Below are 12,570 nucleotides of genomic sequence, written 5' to 3'. Positions count from 1 at the left end.
GACAATGAACAGTCAAACCAATTTTGGAATTGAAATTTTTCAATGAAAAATTATCAAAGATTGTAAAATTTGTTGTAAAATGCGCATCAGGACAACTTCAGATTGAAGTCGCATAAGAAAACACATAAAAAACAACCTATTTTTTGAAAAAAAATAAATTTGAAATAAATGTTCCCAAGCGTTGATGCATCTATCTGTATTCTTCTACCATGGTATATAGACAAATCAGAGATGGGAACTTGTTTTGCATGCAGTGAAATGCGACAAGGTAAATAACCGAAAACGAAGGGATGGAATTTTTTTATTTATATTGAATTTATCTCCTTTATCTTCATTCCCCAAGCAAAAAAACATTGTTAAATCTGGCAACTACAGTTAAAATTCGGCGCCACTGCTTCTGTACGGCGTTCATTTATATTAAGAGACCCGGGAGTTTTATTTAACGCGGAAAATTTGTTTTTTTGCTACAACTTGAATTTTGCGAGAATAAAGAATTGTGTTTCATCGATTTTAAACAACAAAATGTCCGCTCAGGCCACTAAAAATTGTATAACCCTTAAGGGTTCAGCCCAAATTATTGCTGAATATTTGAAATACGGTATTAATTCGATTTTGTTCCAAAGAGGAATATATCCAGCTGAGACATTTGAAAGCACTCAACAATACGGTCTAACAATTCTCATGTCCAAAGATCCAAAAATCGAAGAATTCCTAAAGAAGGTACTGGAACAAACGGAAGGTAAGTGTGCCAAAATGGGGCTACCAAGCCACCAACTATCACTATAACTATTTTTCCTTTCGATCAGAATGGCTTGGCAAGAATATGATCAATAAAGTGTCAATGGTCATCACTAATGCGCACACCAAAGAAGTTCTGGAATGCTGGGATTTCAAGATGAACGCAGAGCTGGGTGATGGCGAAACTATTGATCCTCAAAAATTGACATCATCCAAAGAATTGAAACGTATACAAAATGAAATACGAGATGTAATGCGTCAAATATCGGCAACAGTTACCTATTTGCCATTGTTGGATTGTATTTGTACATTTGACGTGATGATTCACACCTTGCAAACTTGTGATATACCAGAAAGTTGGGATGAAACAGGACCGGCATTTATACAGAATGCCCAGGCGGTGCAGCTACGTTCTTTCTCGACGGGCTTACATAAAGTTGATACTGTTGTTAATTATAAGATGTCCTCGTAGTGAAACATTAGCTTTTATTCTATTTATTATTATTATTTTCTTGCTGATAACAATTTACAGCTATATATGTGTCTGATTGTCTTTAAATTTTCCAATATTTTATGAAAAAAATCAAAAAATGACAAAACCGAATTTAAATTGAATTGTATGTACTTGATAATGGAAAAAGTAACTAAGTGAAGGATGAGGGCAATTAGACTATTAACTTATTTTTTTTCTCAAACGAACGTATCTATTTCCATTATATAGTTTTGTATTTCCATTATATAGTTTTGTTGGCAACATCCCTCGGCTTTGCAATCGTCCGAACTAAAAAAAAACAATTGGGATAATTGCATTTCGGCTAATTACATCCTTCGGCTTTCTAAATCTCTCCACTTTCTAACTCAATTTTTTGTTACTAGAATGATCACAATGGACCAGAGATCTTGGAGAGAATTAACTGCAGTTATCAGACAGTATCAGTATCAAGAATCAACCTACGTCTACGTGTTAGTCTAGAGACTATACAGGGTGAGATAAAAAAACTGCAACAAAGTCAAACGCCATATTTTTTTTTTTTAATTTCATTGAGTGAAGGCAAAAAATGTCAGAAATAGCTTCAAATTTTAGATTAAGTTTAGATTTGTTCGAATTGGTCAACTTCGGCACGAATTATGGCCTTCAAACGGCAAATGAAACCGTCACACGCTGCTCGAATGTTGCTCTGCGGTATTTTGGCCCATTCCCGGCGAAACTCTTGCTTGAGGTGATCAACACTTTGGTATGTTTTTTGTGCCAACCTTACTTTCCAAAATACTCCAGACACAATAGTCCAACGGATTGGTATCCGGAGATTTTGGTTTCCATTGTGCGATGAATAGTAAAGTGAGGAACCTCATTTGGTAACCATTCTCGTGCTGAGTGCGATGGTACTGAGTCCTTTTGAAATGGCCAAGGTCTGCGGCCAAAATGTTTGCGTGCTCAAGGCTTTAATACACCCTCCATAATATTTTCGCAATAATATTCGGCATTTATTCTGATGCCACGGTCGATTAATACGAGCGGAGAGCAACCATCGTCTGTTATGGCGGCCCACACCACCATGGCCGGCGCTTGAGTTCTGGTGGCCAACCGAAGGTGCACATTTTCGGCTGACCCCCCTTTGGCAAGTAAACACAATCATTTTGTTCGTTACAAACTGCTGGACAGCGAATATTTTCTCATCGGAGACGGAGAAAACCAAATTCGGCAGTTCACCATTTTCGACCAGGCCAAGCGAAGCAACTCTTTAGCTCTTTTGAGTCATTTTTCAATATTTGCCGAATGGAATATTGCAATATGTTCAGCTCACGAGCCATTTTACGGCCACTGCGACGAATCAAGTCGCTTTTAGAAGCGTTTCTGCTGATGTTGCTGTTTTCTTCCGTCCACTTCCTTGACGTCGGGAACGCTACGAGTATCACGGTAACGAGCGATGGCACGAGACACAAAACATTTATTGTTTTGCTCTAACGAAAGTCAGTGCTCTAACGAAAGTCACTCCAGCCAAATATAAAGAAATCACGATTGAATTCCATCACAAAGAATTTTTTTCTGGAAAATTCTCACCAAAACGCTTTTGTGCGCTTGTAAGCTGGTACGCTGGTTACCCTAATATTTGTAACAATTGTTACTGGAGGTCGTCTGTTAACGCAAAAGTTCTATAAAAGAGAGCGGTTGGAGAGAGAAATTTTGACAGTTCTTTCAGTGAGAGTTTGCCAATTTTAGCTGGACAAATTTCTTCTTGCAATCACTTGCAACTCTTCTTCTCATTCATCGACATTCAATCAGATGTTTTCTATTGTTTGTTTATTTCTTTTTGTCCTTTGAATTTGATTTTTTTTTTGAATTAGCAGGACTAATTGTTTTTGGAAAACAACTTTACAAAATGTGAAAAACGTAAATATTAATATGTAATTAGAAAATAAATGACTATTTCCAAAATTTTTAGACAAACGCCATTAGCAGTATGATTCCGGGAAACACATCAAATCTATCTTTCTTTTATTGCTAGTATTTTTATTTTATTGCAAATTGCCTTTTTATTTTAAAAACTTGTAAAGTTGGTGGTGCTTCCTTTCTTTTAATTCTTTTAATGGGGGACAAATTGGTTTGTTTTGACAAATCAGCTGATTAGTTGCAAGCTTGTGCAGGAATACCGTCTGTTTACTTTTCACAGTTTCTTTGCAAATGAGAATAAAACTAACTTGTTTTCTCAGAAAGATGTTGCTGGAAAATTCCTGCAGGAAAAGTAACAAGACACTCCTGATTATAATGAGCTGTCACTGGAATAATTTTAAAAGCTGTTGGACGAGTGGCTTAGAAATGACAGCATTCTGAAGTTGGTTGCAGTTTTTTTCATCTCACCCTGTAAATATTAAAATTCTCTTAAATGTAAAGTATATTATAGTTTATGGAGACATTCTCACATGCGCATGCTTCAGGGCTGGCCTTAATAAATCTTCTCAAAAAAGAACTACCCGTAAAAACACAAATATATATATACATAATTTCAAAATAAGTTGTTATATATTTATTCACATACTCTTTGGTACAAATTTACAATTAATTGCATTTGGTTTTGGATAGAAAAACTTAAAGTTTTTAATAATTTTCATGGAAAATAAGCTATATACAGTTTTCCTAAATATTTATTCAGTACATTAGTAAATGTATTTATATACACATGCTTTGGTTTAGAGCATATTATGTGCTATTGAACTGATTTCTCTAATTTTTTCATATAAACAATAAAATATCAATATAATTGGTCGTGGAAAGGCCCTGCCTTACTATATCATATGGAAATTTCCCATTTAAAAAGTTTTATAAGTAATTATGGTCATAGTAGTTTTGAGAATTATCGCATTATAAAAACGGATTGCATAGCCCACTAAAGGCTATTCTAGAAAGCACACATTCCAAAGCCAGACACAAAATCAAATTTTAAATTTGACTGGGATGTCTGGATTTTCTCTATCTTAATCCATCCAGGATTTCTTTAATCAATGTCAACATCATCCTCGTTATCCTGTACACTTCCATTGGCCTCCTTGCGATCTAATTCCCTTAAGACTTCATCGGCACGTGTTATTAAACCGATTAAACGGAAGTTTTCACGTTCCAAAGCAAAATCCTCGATTAACTTCAAATATTTACGGGCCTCAGCACAGGTACGAATTGAAGGCAATTCATCTTGGCTATCATTGTGGTAATCTCCCGTTGAATGTTTACGTTTTTGTGACGTTGCTGGGGTGCTAAATGATTGAGTGGTAGACTTAATTGTGGAATCATGAAAAATTGGCGCTTTTGTAAGGGGAGGCAAATCTGTTCTGCTTCTGGTGATTGGCTCTCGTGTTTGTTGCTGTGGGCTTTCTGACCCGCCCATCTGTTGATCCTTTTGATTTTCATTTGTTTCCTCATCTTCGGAGACTTTCTCGGTCTTGATGCGTTTACGCAACGATGACAGAGTTAAATCGTCTAGTGAATCTTTGGAGGACTCTTCCAGCATATCCCTGTTGTGCAAAGGAATTGCCACAACATGAGCCGGCAACAGGGTAGGCAAATTTGCTATTGGAGGCTTACTTACAGCCAACGGCAATTCTTCCTCATCGTCTGTAACATATTCCTTTTTAATTGTGATTGGTGTTTCTGTTTCTGCCGAGGGTTTCGAGATTTCATCCCTTTTTTCTTCCAAAAATTCTTCATCCTTGGGTTCTTCCTTGATTTCTTGTTTGATTTCAATTATGGGATTTGGTACACTAATATCATCATTGTTTTGCTGGACATTTCTGTTGTTCGAGCTGGAATTGAAACTGGAAGCAGCTGATGCGGTGTTGCTCAATGCTGCAACAACGTTACTTGCATTCAAATTGTTGTTGTTTAGCGAAGCTTGACCCAGACTTGTCAATGGTATAATTGTCATTGTCATCGGACCAGAACCTTGTTTTTGTCCAGGTGGTACGATTGGTGTTGCTACCAATACCTTTTGTCCAATGCCTGGTATGCCATTAGCTTGTATTGGTAATGCCACCAGCTGATGCATTCCTTTCATTGTCGATGAAGTGGTGGGCAGAACGACTGCTTTATTGTTATTGTGGTTGTTGTTGTTATTGCGATTCTTTTGAGTCCTTATCTCGCCATCCATATCACTACTATCGATGCTAACACAATCATCATTTGACAAAATACCATTTTCTTCATCTTCCTCGCTGGGACTACACTCTGAGAGGACATCTTTCATAACATCCTTGATCTGCACCGAATGTCCTTGCGAATAACCAATGTTCAAGGATTTGCTATCACATGTGTGAATTTTATAGGTGGCCCGAAATTTGTCACACCATTCTTTGTGCGGGAAAAAATTCTGCAAACCCATTGCACTTTTAAACTGCAAGGCCATTTTTTGAATCAGTCCATCGGTTATGAGTATATCTTTGTAGTACATCATGCGTCGTATCCACTCATATACCGCCTTGCCCAGCATAGAGACACGTACCACCTTCATTTCCAGTGTCTTGGCATCGCGACTCTTACGTGTCCTCTGTTCCCAAGCCTTAAGGATGGTCTCTTTTTGTTGGACTATACGTTTTATTTGATCCGGACTGCACTGGAACATGCGTCCAATGCGTTTGTAGATCGGACGTTTCTCATATTCCCGTATAGCTGCAACTTTTTCATTCAAAGCCAGGACATTTTTTCGTTTGATGCGATTGTCGAACATCACTTTCTCCACCTGTTGGGGCGGGAAAAAGAAAAAGATACAATTGTAGTGGAAGTTAATAGTTGATGAATTGTTGCATGTTGGTACATTCAGGGTGAGATAAAAAACCGCAACAAAGTCAAACGCCATAATTTTTACATTTTTTTTTTTTCAATTTTATTGAATGAAAACAAAAAATGTCGGAAATAGCATCAAATTTTAGAATAAGTTTAGATTTGTTCGAGTTGAAACCGTCACACGCTTCCCGAATGTTGCTCTGCGGTATTTTGGCCCATTCCCGGCGAAGCGCTTGCTTGAGGTGATCGACACTTTGGAATATATTTTCGCGATAATATTCGGCAATTATTCTAAAGCCACGGTCGATTAATACGAGCAGAGAGCGACCATCGGCTGTTATGGCGGCCCACACCATCACCATGGCCGGCGCTTGGGTTCTGGTGGCCAACCGAGAGTGCACATTTTCAGCTGACCTCTTTGGCAAGGAAATGGACGGATGAAAACAGCAACATCAGCAGAAATGGTTCGAAAAGTTAAGAAGCGACTTGATCGAAATTTGCGTCGCAGTGGCCGAAATATGGCTCGTGAGCTTAACATATCGCAATATTCTATTCGGCAAATATTGAAAAATGAGCTCAGGGTAAAGCCACTGAAATTCCAAAAAGTGCAAGAACTTACACCGCAGCGGACCACAGACCTTGGGCATTATAACAGGACTCAGCACGCGCCGCCCAAGAATGGTTACAAAATGAGGTTCCTCGCTTAATATCCAGCGCACGATGGCCACCAAAATCTCCGGATACCAATTCGTTGGACTATTGTGTCTGAAGTATTTTGAAAAGCAAGGTTGGCACTAAAAATACCAAAGTGTCGATCACCTGAAGCAACCGCTTCGCCGGGAATGGGCCAAAATACCGCAGAGCAAAAATCGGGCAGCGTGTGACTGTTTCATTGGCCGTTTAAAGGACATAATTCGTGCCAAAGGTGACCAATTCGAACAAATCTAAACTTATTCTTAAATTTGATGCTATTTCCGACATTTTTTGCTTTCATTCAATACAATTAAAAAAAAGTTTAAAAATTATGGAAAGATAAATAAAAGTAGTTTTCCCAAGATATGGATGTAAAAGATGTTACTACAATAACTGAATACCCTTTACGATATCAAAAAATGCATAACTAGTAGGATCTAGCAGGTTCTGGAACAGAGCAATAACTGTTTTACGCATGGTACAATAAAAAGGTAAGGTAGAGCTACCAGCGGATATCAATTTTTTTTCTAAATGTGACCGACTTATGCCAATTTGGTGTATGTATTTATTGTTTTGAAAAATAAAAAAACAGAATATTTTCAAAATCAATGGAAGACGCGTAAAATGCGAGGCGCGCATTAAATATATTCGTCAGTTTTGCCATGGAATTAAAAGATAGAACTGTTTAGAATATACTTTTGAAGGAAAAACCAGGTATTTCATTCATTTTCCCGCTGTTTAACTGATTTTAAAAATGAGAAAAAATATTTAATTAATGAAAATAACTTGTTGCATACAAATTTGACAGGAAGCGGACATAGCCTCAGGGCTGTATTTCTGTAGTTTTACGTAGCATTTCTACCTCCTTGTTGTACCATGAAAAAGGGTTGCCATATTCGATTTAGCAAATGAGTCTACCCCTATTGTTTTGCCATGAATGCCATGACAATGAAGATGTAACAAAAAAAACTGAGGTGAGAATGAGTAATTGTACCATGGTATTACTTTTTATTTCTTAAAACAATAAACACCAACACAGGAGTGACTAAAGTCACACGCGGTCTGAAAAAAACATTGTAATCTGCTCTGCAATAACTTTCTAGCGTACCATGATATATGTACATTTTTCCCACTGTAGAGATTTTTTGTCACTGATGACAATTGTCAGTGGATGCTGTCAATTTGTAGCTGTTTTTGCTTCGGCGCACAAATGCCGCAAAAATGGCTATTACGATTACAACAGACATCACCTGTACCACCTCCCACCCTCCATTCATTATTCGTTAGCCGCCATCCAGCAAAACTAATAACATTTCAGAGTCGAACAAAGAAATGTATGATGTTTACTATTTATCACATGCTTCACTTCTGTGACAGTAGTTACTCACCTTATTTGGCGCTGTGGTCACCGTGACATTGTTGTTGCACGGGTTATTATTCATATTTGTTGAGTTCTTCATGCTGGGTAGGTGCGTAGGCCTATAGGTATTATTTGATTTTTTTCTTAATACTGTGGTCGACGATAAGACCTGCTGCTGTTTGTAGGCTTTTATGTAAAAAGTTTTCTGTCTATGATAAGAACATTGAAATTGAATGCATCATCAAATTTTAACTCCACTTCATTGACAGCATTACAAAACGTCAAAAAACAAAACACTTTTTAATTTCATTTATTTAAATAATAACAACTGTAGCAGAAATGACGAATTTATTAAAGTTTTCGTTCTATGGGTCGGTCGGGGTATCCCCACCAAGCGTTTTGTTCTTCTTTTAATTGTGTGCGGGATGTTTTTTTCTTTTCCCCACAATAATTCTACTTGAGCGCAGCTAGCGAACAATGAAATAACAAGCACACACACACGCACGCACACACAGCCAGCCGTGTCTGATTTTCCTTGGTTTTATTTTTCGTGCTGGTCGCCTGCTCTGCGTTACTTCATCCAACAATATATCAAGAATTAACACGTTTCACGCTTTCCGAACAACTGACTAGAAAGAACATTGAGTTCTTGACGAAACGGAAACCACCCGAACGACGTTATATTTTCTACGAAGTGTGCTCTGTGACACTTTTCACCGAGCTAGCCGGAGAGTAACGGCTTCACGGAGAGAGCTGGTCGGTTGGTTGGTCGTTGCGTTTGCCATCAAAACAGAAATGTGAAATGCTCTCACTATCGCGCATACACACGTACACATACATGCTCAGCGCAGTGTTTAGGGCGCTTGTGTTGGGCTGTTTGTTTGTTGGTTGGTGCTCGCTCGTCCATATTTTTTTCTTATCAATTCAAATTCAATGCATCAGCATATAGCTACAACGAAGTGAATGCGCCGATGCCATGCTTTGTTTTAGGGTCGTATGGGAGGGAGGTGTGGACTGGCTGTATGATTACGCTCGCTCGCGCGCTCGCACACACACATAGATACAGTTTATTAAAAACACAAGATAATGATTTTGTTATTGTTTTTTGGCGTTGATAAAATTATACCATATTACACCGCAATCGTGCTTGCCGGAGAGGGGGTGGTATTTGTTATTCCCTGTGCTAGTCTATGACAGCCGTTGCCTTGTACTGCTGATATTGTTCAAGGGAGCTATTTTATTCTCTTACTCTCCCACGAGCATTAAGTTTTTTGTTTGTTCTGTTTTAATTTTGAAATACATTTTCATCGGTTTTATTTGGTTCCTGCGCACAATCAGCACAGCTTGTTTCATTCCTCAACCCCCCCTCCGAATTTATGGATGGATGTATACATGTAGGTTAAACAACCATGCATATGTTTCTATATTTATAGTGGACCTTTATTAATAGTATAAAAAAGTGAACGCTTTGGCGGATATTTGCATCAGAAATCAGGGAGAACATACAAACGTGTTTTTTTTTCAATACTTAAGTTATTACTTCTTAATTTTGCTCCTATCAGAAAATGTTATATATATTACGATTAGGGGCCAATCGTAATATATATAACGGCCAAAACAGCGTACGCCCACATTTAAGGAAGAACTAAAAATATAAATTTGACAAGAGATGGGAACCTGTTTTCCATGCAGAGAAATTTGACACGCAAAATTACAGAAAATGCAAAGATGGGAATGCTCATTTGAAATGACTTTACCTTCTTCATTTTACCAAGGAAGGGACATAAAAGAAAAAAATGCAATTGTATGATAGCATGAGATTATCTTAACTAATTTTGTAGCAGTAGCTGTGCCGATGCGACTCTCTGTATTCTTCTACCATGGCAACTAGTGACAATCGAATCTACTTTATTTGAAATACAGGGTAAGATGAAAAAAAAAAACTGCAACCAAATTCAGACTACTGTCATTTCTAAGCCACTCGTCAGACAATATTGAAAAATGAGCACGGGGTAAAGCCATTGAAATTCCAAAAAGTGCAAGAACTTACACCGCAACAGAAAGAAAATAGACTAAAAGGAGCTAAAGAGTTGCTTCGCTTGACCTGGCCGAAAGTGGTGAATTGCCGAATTTGGTTTTCTCCGATGAGAAAACATTCATTGTCCAGCAGTTTGTAAACAAACAAAATGATCGTGTTTACTTACCGAAGAGGTCAGCTGAAAATGTGCACCTTCGGTTGGCCGGCTACCAGAACTCAAGCGTCGGCCATGGTGAGGGTGTGGGCCGCCATAACAGCCGATGGTCACCCTCCGCTCGTATTAATCAACCGTGGCATCAGAATAAATGCCGAATATTATCGCGAAAATATTCTGGAGGCTGTATTAAAGCCTTGGGCACGCAAACATTTTGGCAGCAGACCTTGGACATTCCAACAGGACTCAGCACCATCGCACTCATCAAGCGTCACCCAAGAATGGTTACAACTTGAGGTTCTTCGCTTCATTTCCAGCACACAATTGTGTGTCTGGAGTATTTTGTGAAGCAAGGTTGGCACTAAAAAATACAAAAAGGGTCGATCACCTCAAGCAAGCGCTTCGCCGGAAATGGGTCAAAGATTCGGGCAGCGTGTGACAGTTTCATTGGCCGTTTGAAGGCCATAATGCGAGCCAAAGTTGACCAGTTCGAACAAATCTAAACTTATTCTAAAATTTGATGCTATTTCCGACATTTTTTGCTTTCATTCAATAAAATTTAAAAAGAATGGCGTTTGACTTTGTTGCAGTTTTTTTATCTAACCCTGTATATATTTAAGTTTTCTTTTATTCATTATTATTATTTTTTTGTAAGAAAAAGGAAAAACCATGGTACAATAAAAAGGTAAGGAAGAGCTCCCAGCTGATTACAATTTTTTTCTGAGTGTGCCCGACTTCTGCTAATTTTGTGTATGTATTTGTTGTTTGGAAAAATAAAACAAAATATTTTCAAAATCAATGATTGGAAGAAACTTAAATTGCGTGGCGCGCATTAATAATATTAACGAGATTTGCCATTGAATTGAAATATTAAACACTTAGGATCATATTTTTGAGAGAACATCCAGGCATTTTTTCATCTTTTGCGCTAATTGACTCATTTTAGAAATGACAAAAAAAAATATCAAATAAATGAAAACAAACAACTTGGCCTATAATTTTGAATATTTCTGACAGGAATCGGGCATAGCCTCAGGGCTGTATTTCTGTAGTTTTACGAAGCTGTTCTACCTCCTTATTGTACCATGGGAAAAACCATGGTTAAATTAAGAGGGTTAAGTTATATCAAATCATATCATATCTGTAATTTACCTTGATTTGTGTATTTATAATGGATTTATAAATACATATTTTGACAATGAGATGTGGTCAAACGAATAATTTTCAAAAAAAATTTAAATTTTTTCTTGGTTCGAAACTAATAAACGCATCAAAACATTTCTGCTGTTAAGATTTGCGCCAAAGTTGTTTGTTGGATCAGTTGTTATCTCACAAATTTTTTGCAAGATTATGTTCGTTTACTTTTTGCTATTTTTCCCTTATCGAGTGAGAAAATCGTATTTCTTTCTCTCTAACTTCTTGCTGAGTAAATGTTAGCGGGAAAGTGAACGAACGAACCTAGTGTTGTTGTTGTTGCTAGCAAGTCAAAACAATTTATAATAGAGTTGCCTGACTTTTGTTTATTATCGTGGTTGCCATATAAAAGCTAGAAATGTAGGGAATTTTAGTTTTGGGAACATTGAGTGATTCATTAAAAGGAACAACTGTATGTGTGGAATACCGTTATGTTTTATTTCATTTGAAAAAAGAATGCAAAACCGTTTTGTAAATGCATTTTAATAGCATCACAATCTCAATGTCAAACTTTTTTAAAATGACATTCCAAACATCTTTCTCAAGTATGTGATATGTTTCTTCGTGTTTTTAATTAACTAAATACTTGCAAAAATGATTAAGATGCCTACATATTCCTTCAAAATACATGTTTAACATACATGACGTTTGAATAAAGGCATTTTGTAATACTAAACAATAAGAAAGATAGAGAGGGAGTTTTTTCTTTTATAAATAGCAGTTAAATAAATTATGAGTTGTATTGACAAGCTTAATTGAAGGCCTCTTCTGAATTCTTATGTCTACGATCTTGATATTATGATGTTAAACTGTGTTAGCATTCCTTAATCTTTATATTCATTAGGCTACGGTTTAAACACGTATAAAGTTCTGGAATACAACATTTTAAAAATAGTGAAAAACATTAATATAATATTTATAAGTATTTCTAATTATTTTTTTGTTGGTCATTTACATCAACAAACATTGCCCACTAATAGCAGCAGCAAACTCCGTTGATGTTTGAAAACAGACCTTGTCCCAGGATAATAGAATAGATAATTATTACGAGTTCATGTCGCCAATTAAAATAAATGCACTTGGAAATATTATTTATATTTTTTATATTATAAAGGTGAATA

At 36.9% G+C, this 12,570-nt stretch overlaps 2 protein-coding genes across 2 annotated transcripts; one reads left to right on the top strand and one right to left on the bottom strand.

Annotated features, from left to right (window-relative positions):
• Nucleotides 1-399: 399 nt before the first annotated feature.
• LOC101892969 (mitotic spindle assembly checkpoint protein MAD2A) lies at nucleotides 400-1,348 on the top strand. Its single transcript, XM_005183904.4, has 2 exons — nucleotides 400-739; nucleotides 807-1,348. The coding sequence occupies exons 1-2, from the start codon at nucleotides 523-525 to the stop codon at nucleotides 1,208-1,210; spliced, it is 621 nt and encodes a 206-aa protein (XP_005183961.1). The 5' UTR covers nucleotides 400-522; the 3' UTR covers nucleotides 1,211-1,348.
• Nucleotides 1,349-3,746: 2,398 nt separating this feature from the next.
• LOC101891405 (putative uncharacterized protein DDB_G0292292) lies at nucleotides 3,747-9,057 on the bottom strand. Its single transcript, XM_059125944.1, has 2 exons — nucleotides 8,092-9,057; nucleotides 3,747-5,966 (listed from the first exon to the last, which is right to left on the bottom strand). The coding sequence occupies exons 1-2, from the start codon at nucleotides 8,161-8,163 to the stop codon at nucleotides 4,233-4,235; spliced, it is 1,806 nt and encodes a 601-aa protein (XP_058981927.1). The 5' UTR covers nucleotides 8,164-9,057; the 3' UTR covers nucleotides 3,747-4,232.
• Nucleotides 9,058-12,570: the final 3,513 nt, after the last annotated feature.

Source organism: Musca domestica, unplaced genomic scaffold (assembly GCF_030504385.1).
Source record: "Musca domestica strain aabys unplaced genomic scaffold, Musca_domestica.polishedcontigs.V.1.1 36, whole genome shotgun sequence".
Classification (NCBI taxonomy): Eukaryota; Metazoa; Arthropoda; class Insecta; order Diptera; family Muscidae; genus Musca; species Musca domestica.
The sequence above is the reverse complement of the archived record's forward strand: the minus strand, read 5'-3'. Positions and strand labels throughout refer to the sequence as shown.

Coding starts and splice junctions, on each gene's coding strand:
- LOC101892969 (XM_005183904.4), top strand. CDS start 523: ATGTCCGCTCAGGCCACTAAAAATTGTATAACCCTTAAGGGTTCAGCC. Junction 740..806: donor GGTACTGGAACAAACGGAAG/GTAAGTGTGCCA, acceptor CCTTTCGATCAG/AATGGCTTGGCAAGAATATG.
- LOC101891405 (XM_059125944.1), bottom strand. CDS start 8,163: ATGAAGAACTCAACAAATATGAATAATAACCCGTGCAACAACAATGTC. Junction 5,967..8,091: donor TGACCACAGCGCCAAATAAG/GTGAGTAACTAC, acceptor CCGCCCCAACAG/GTGGAGAAAGTGATGTTCGA.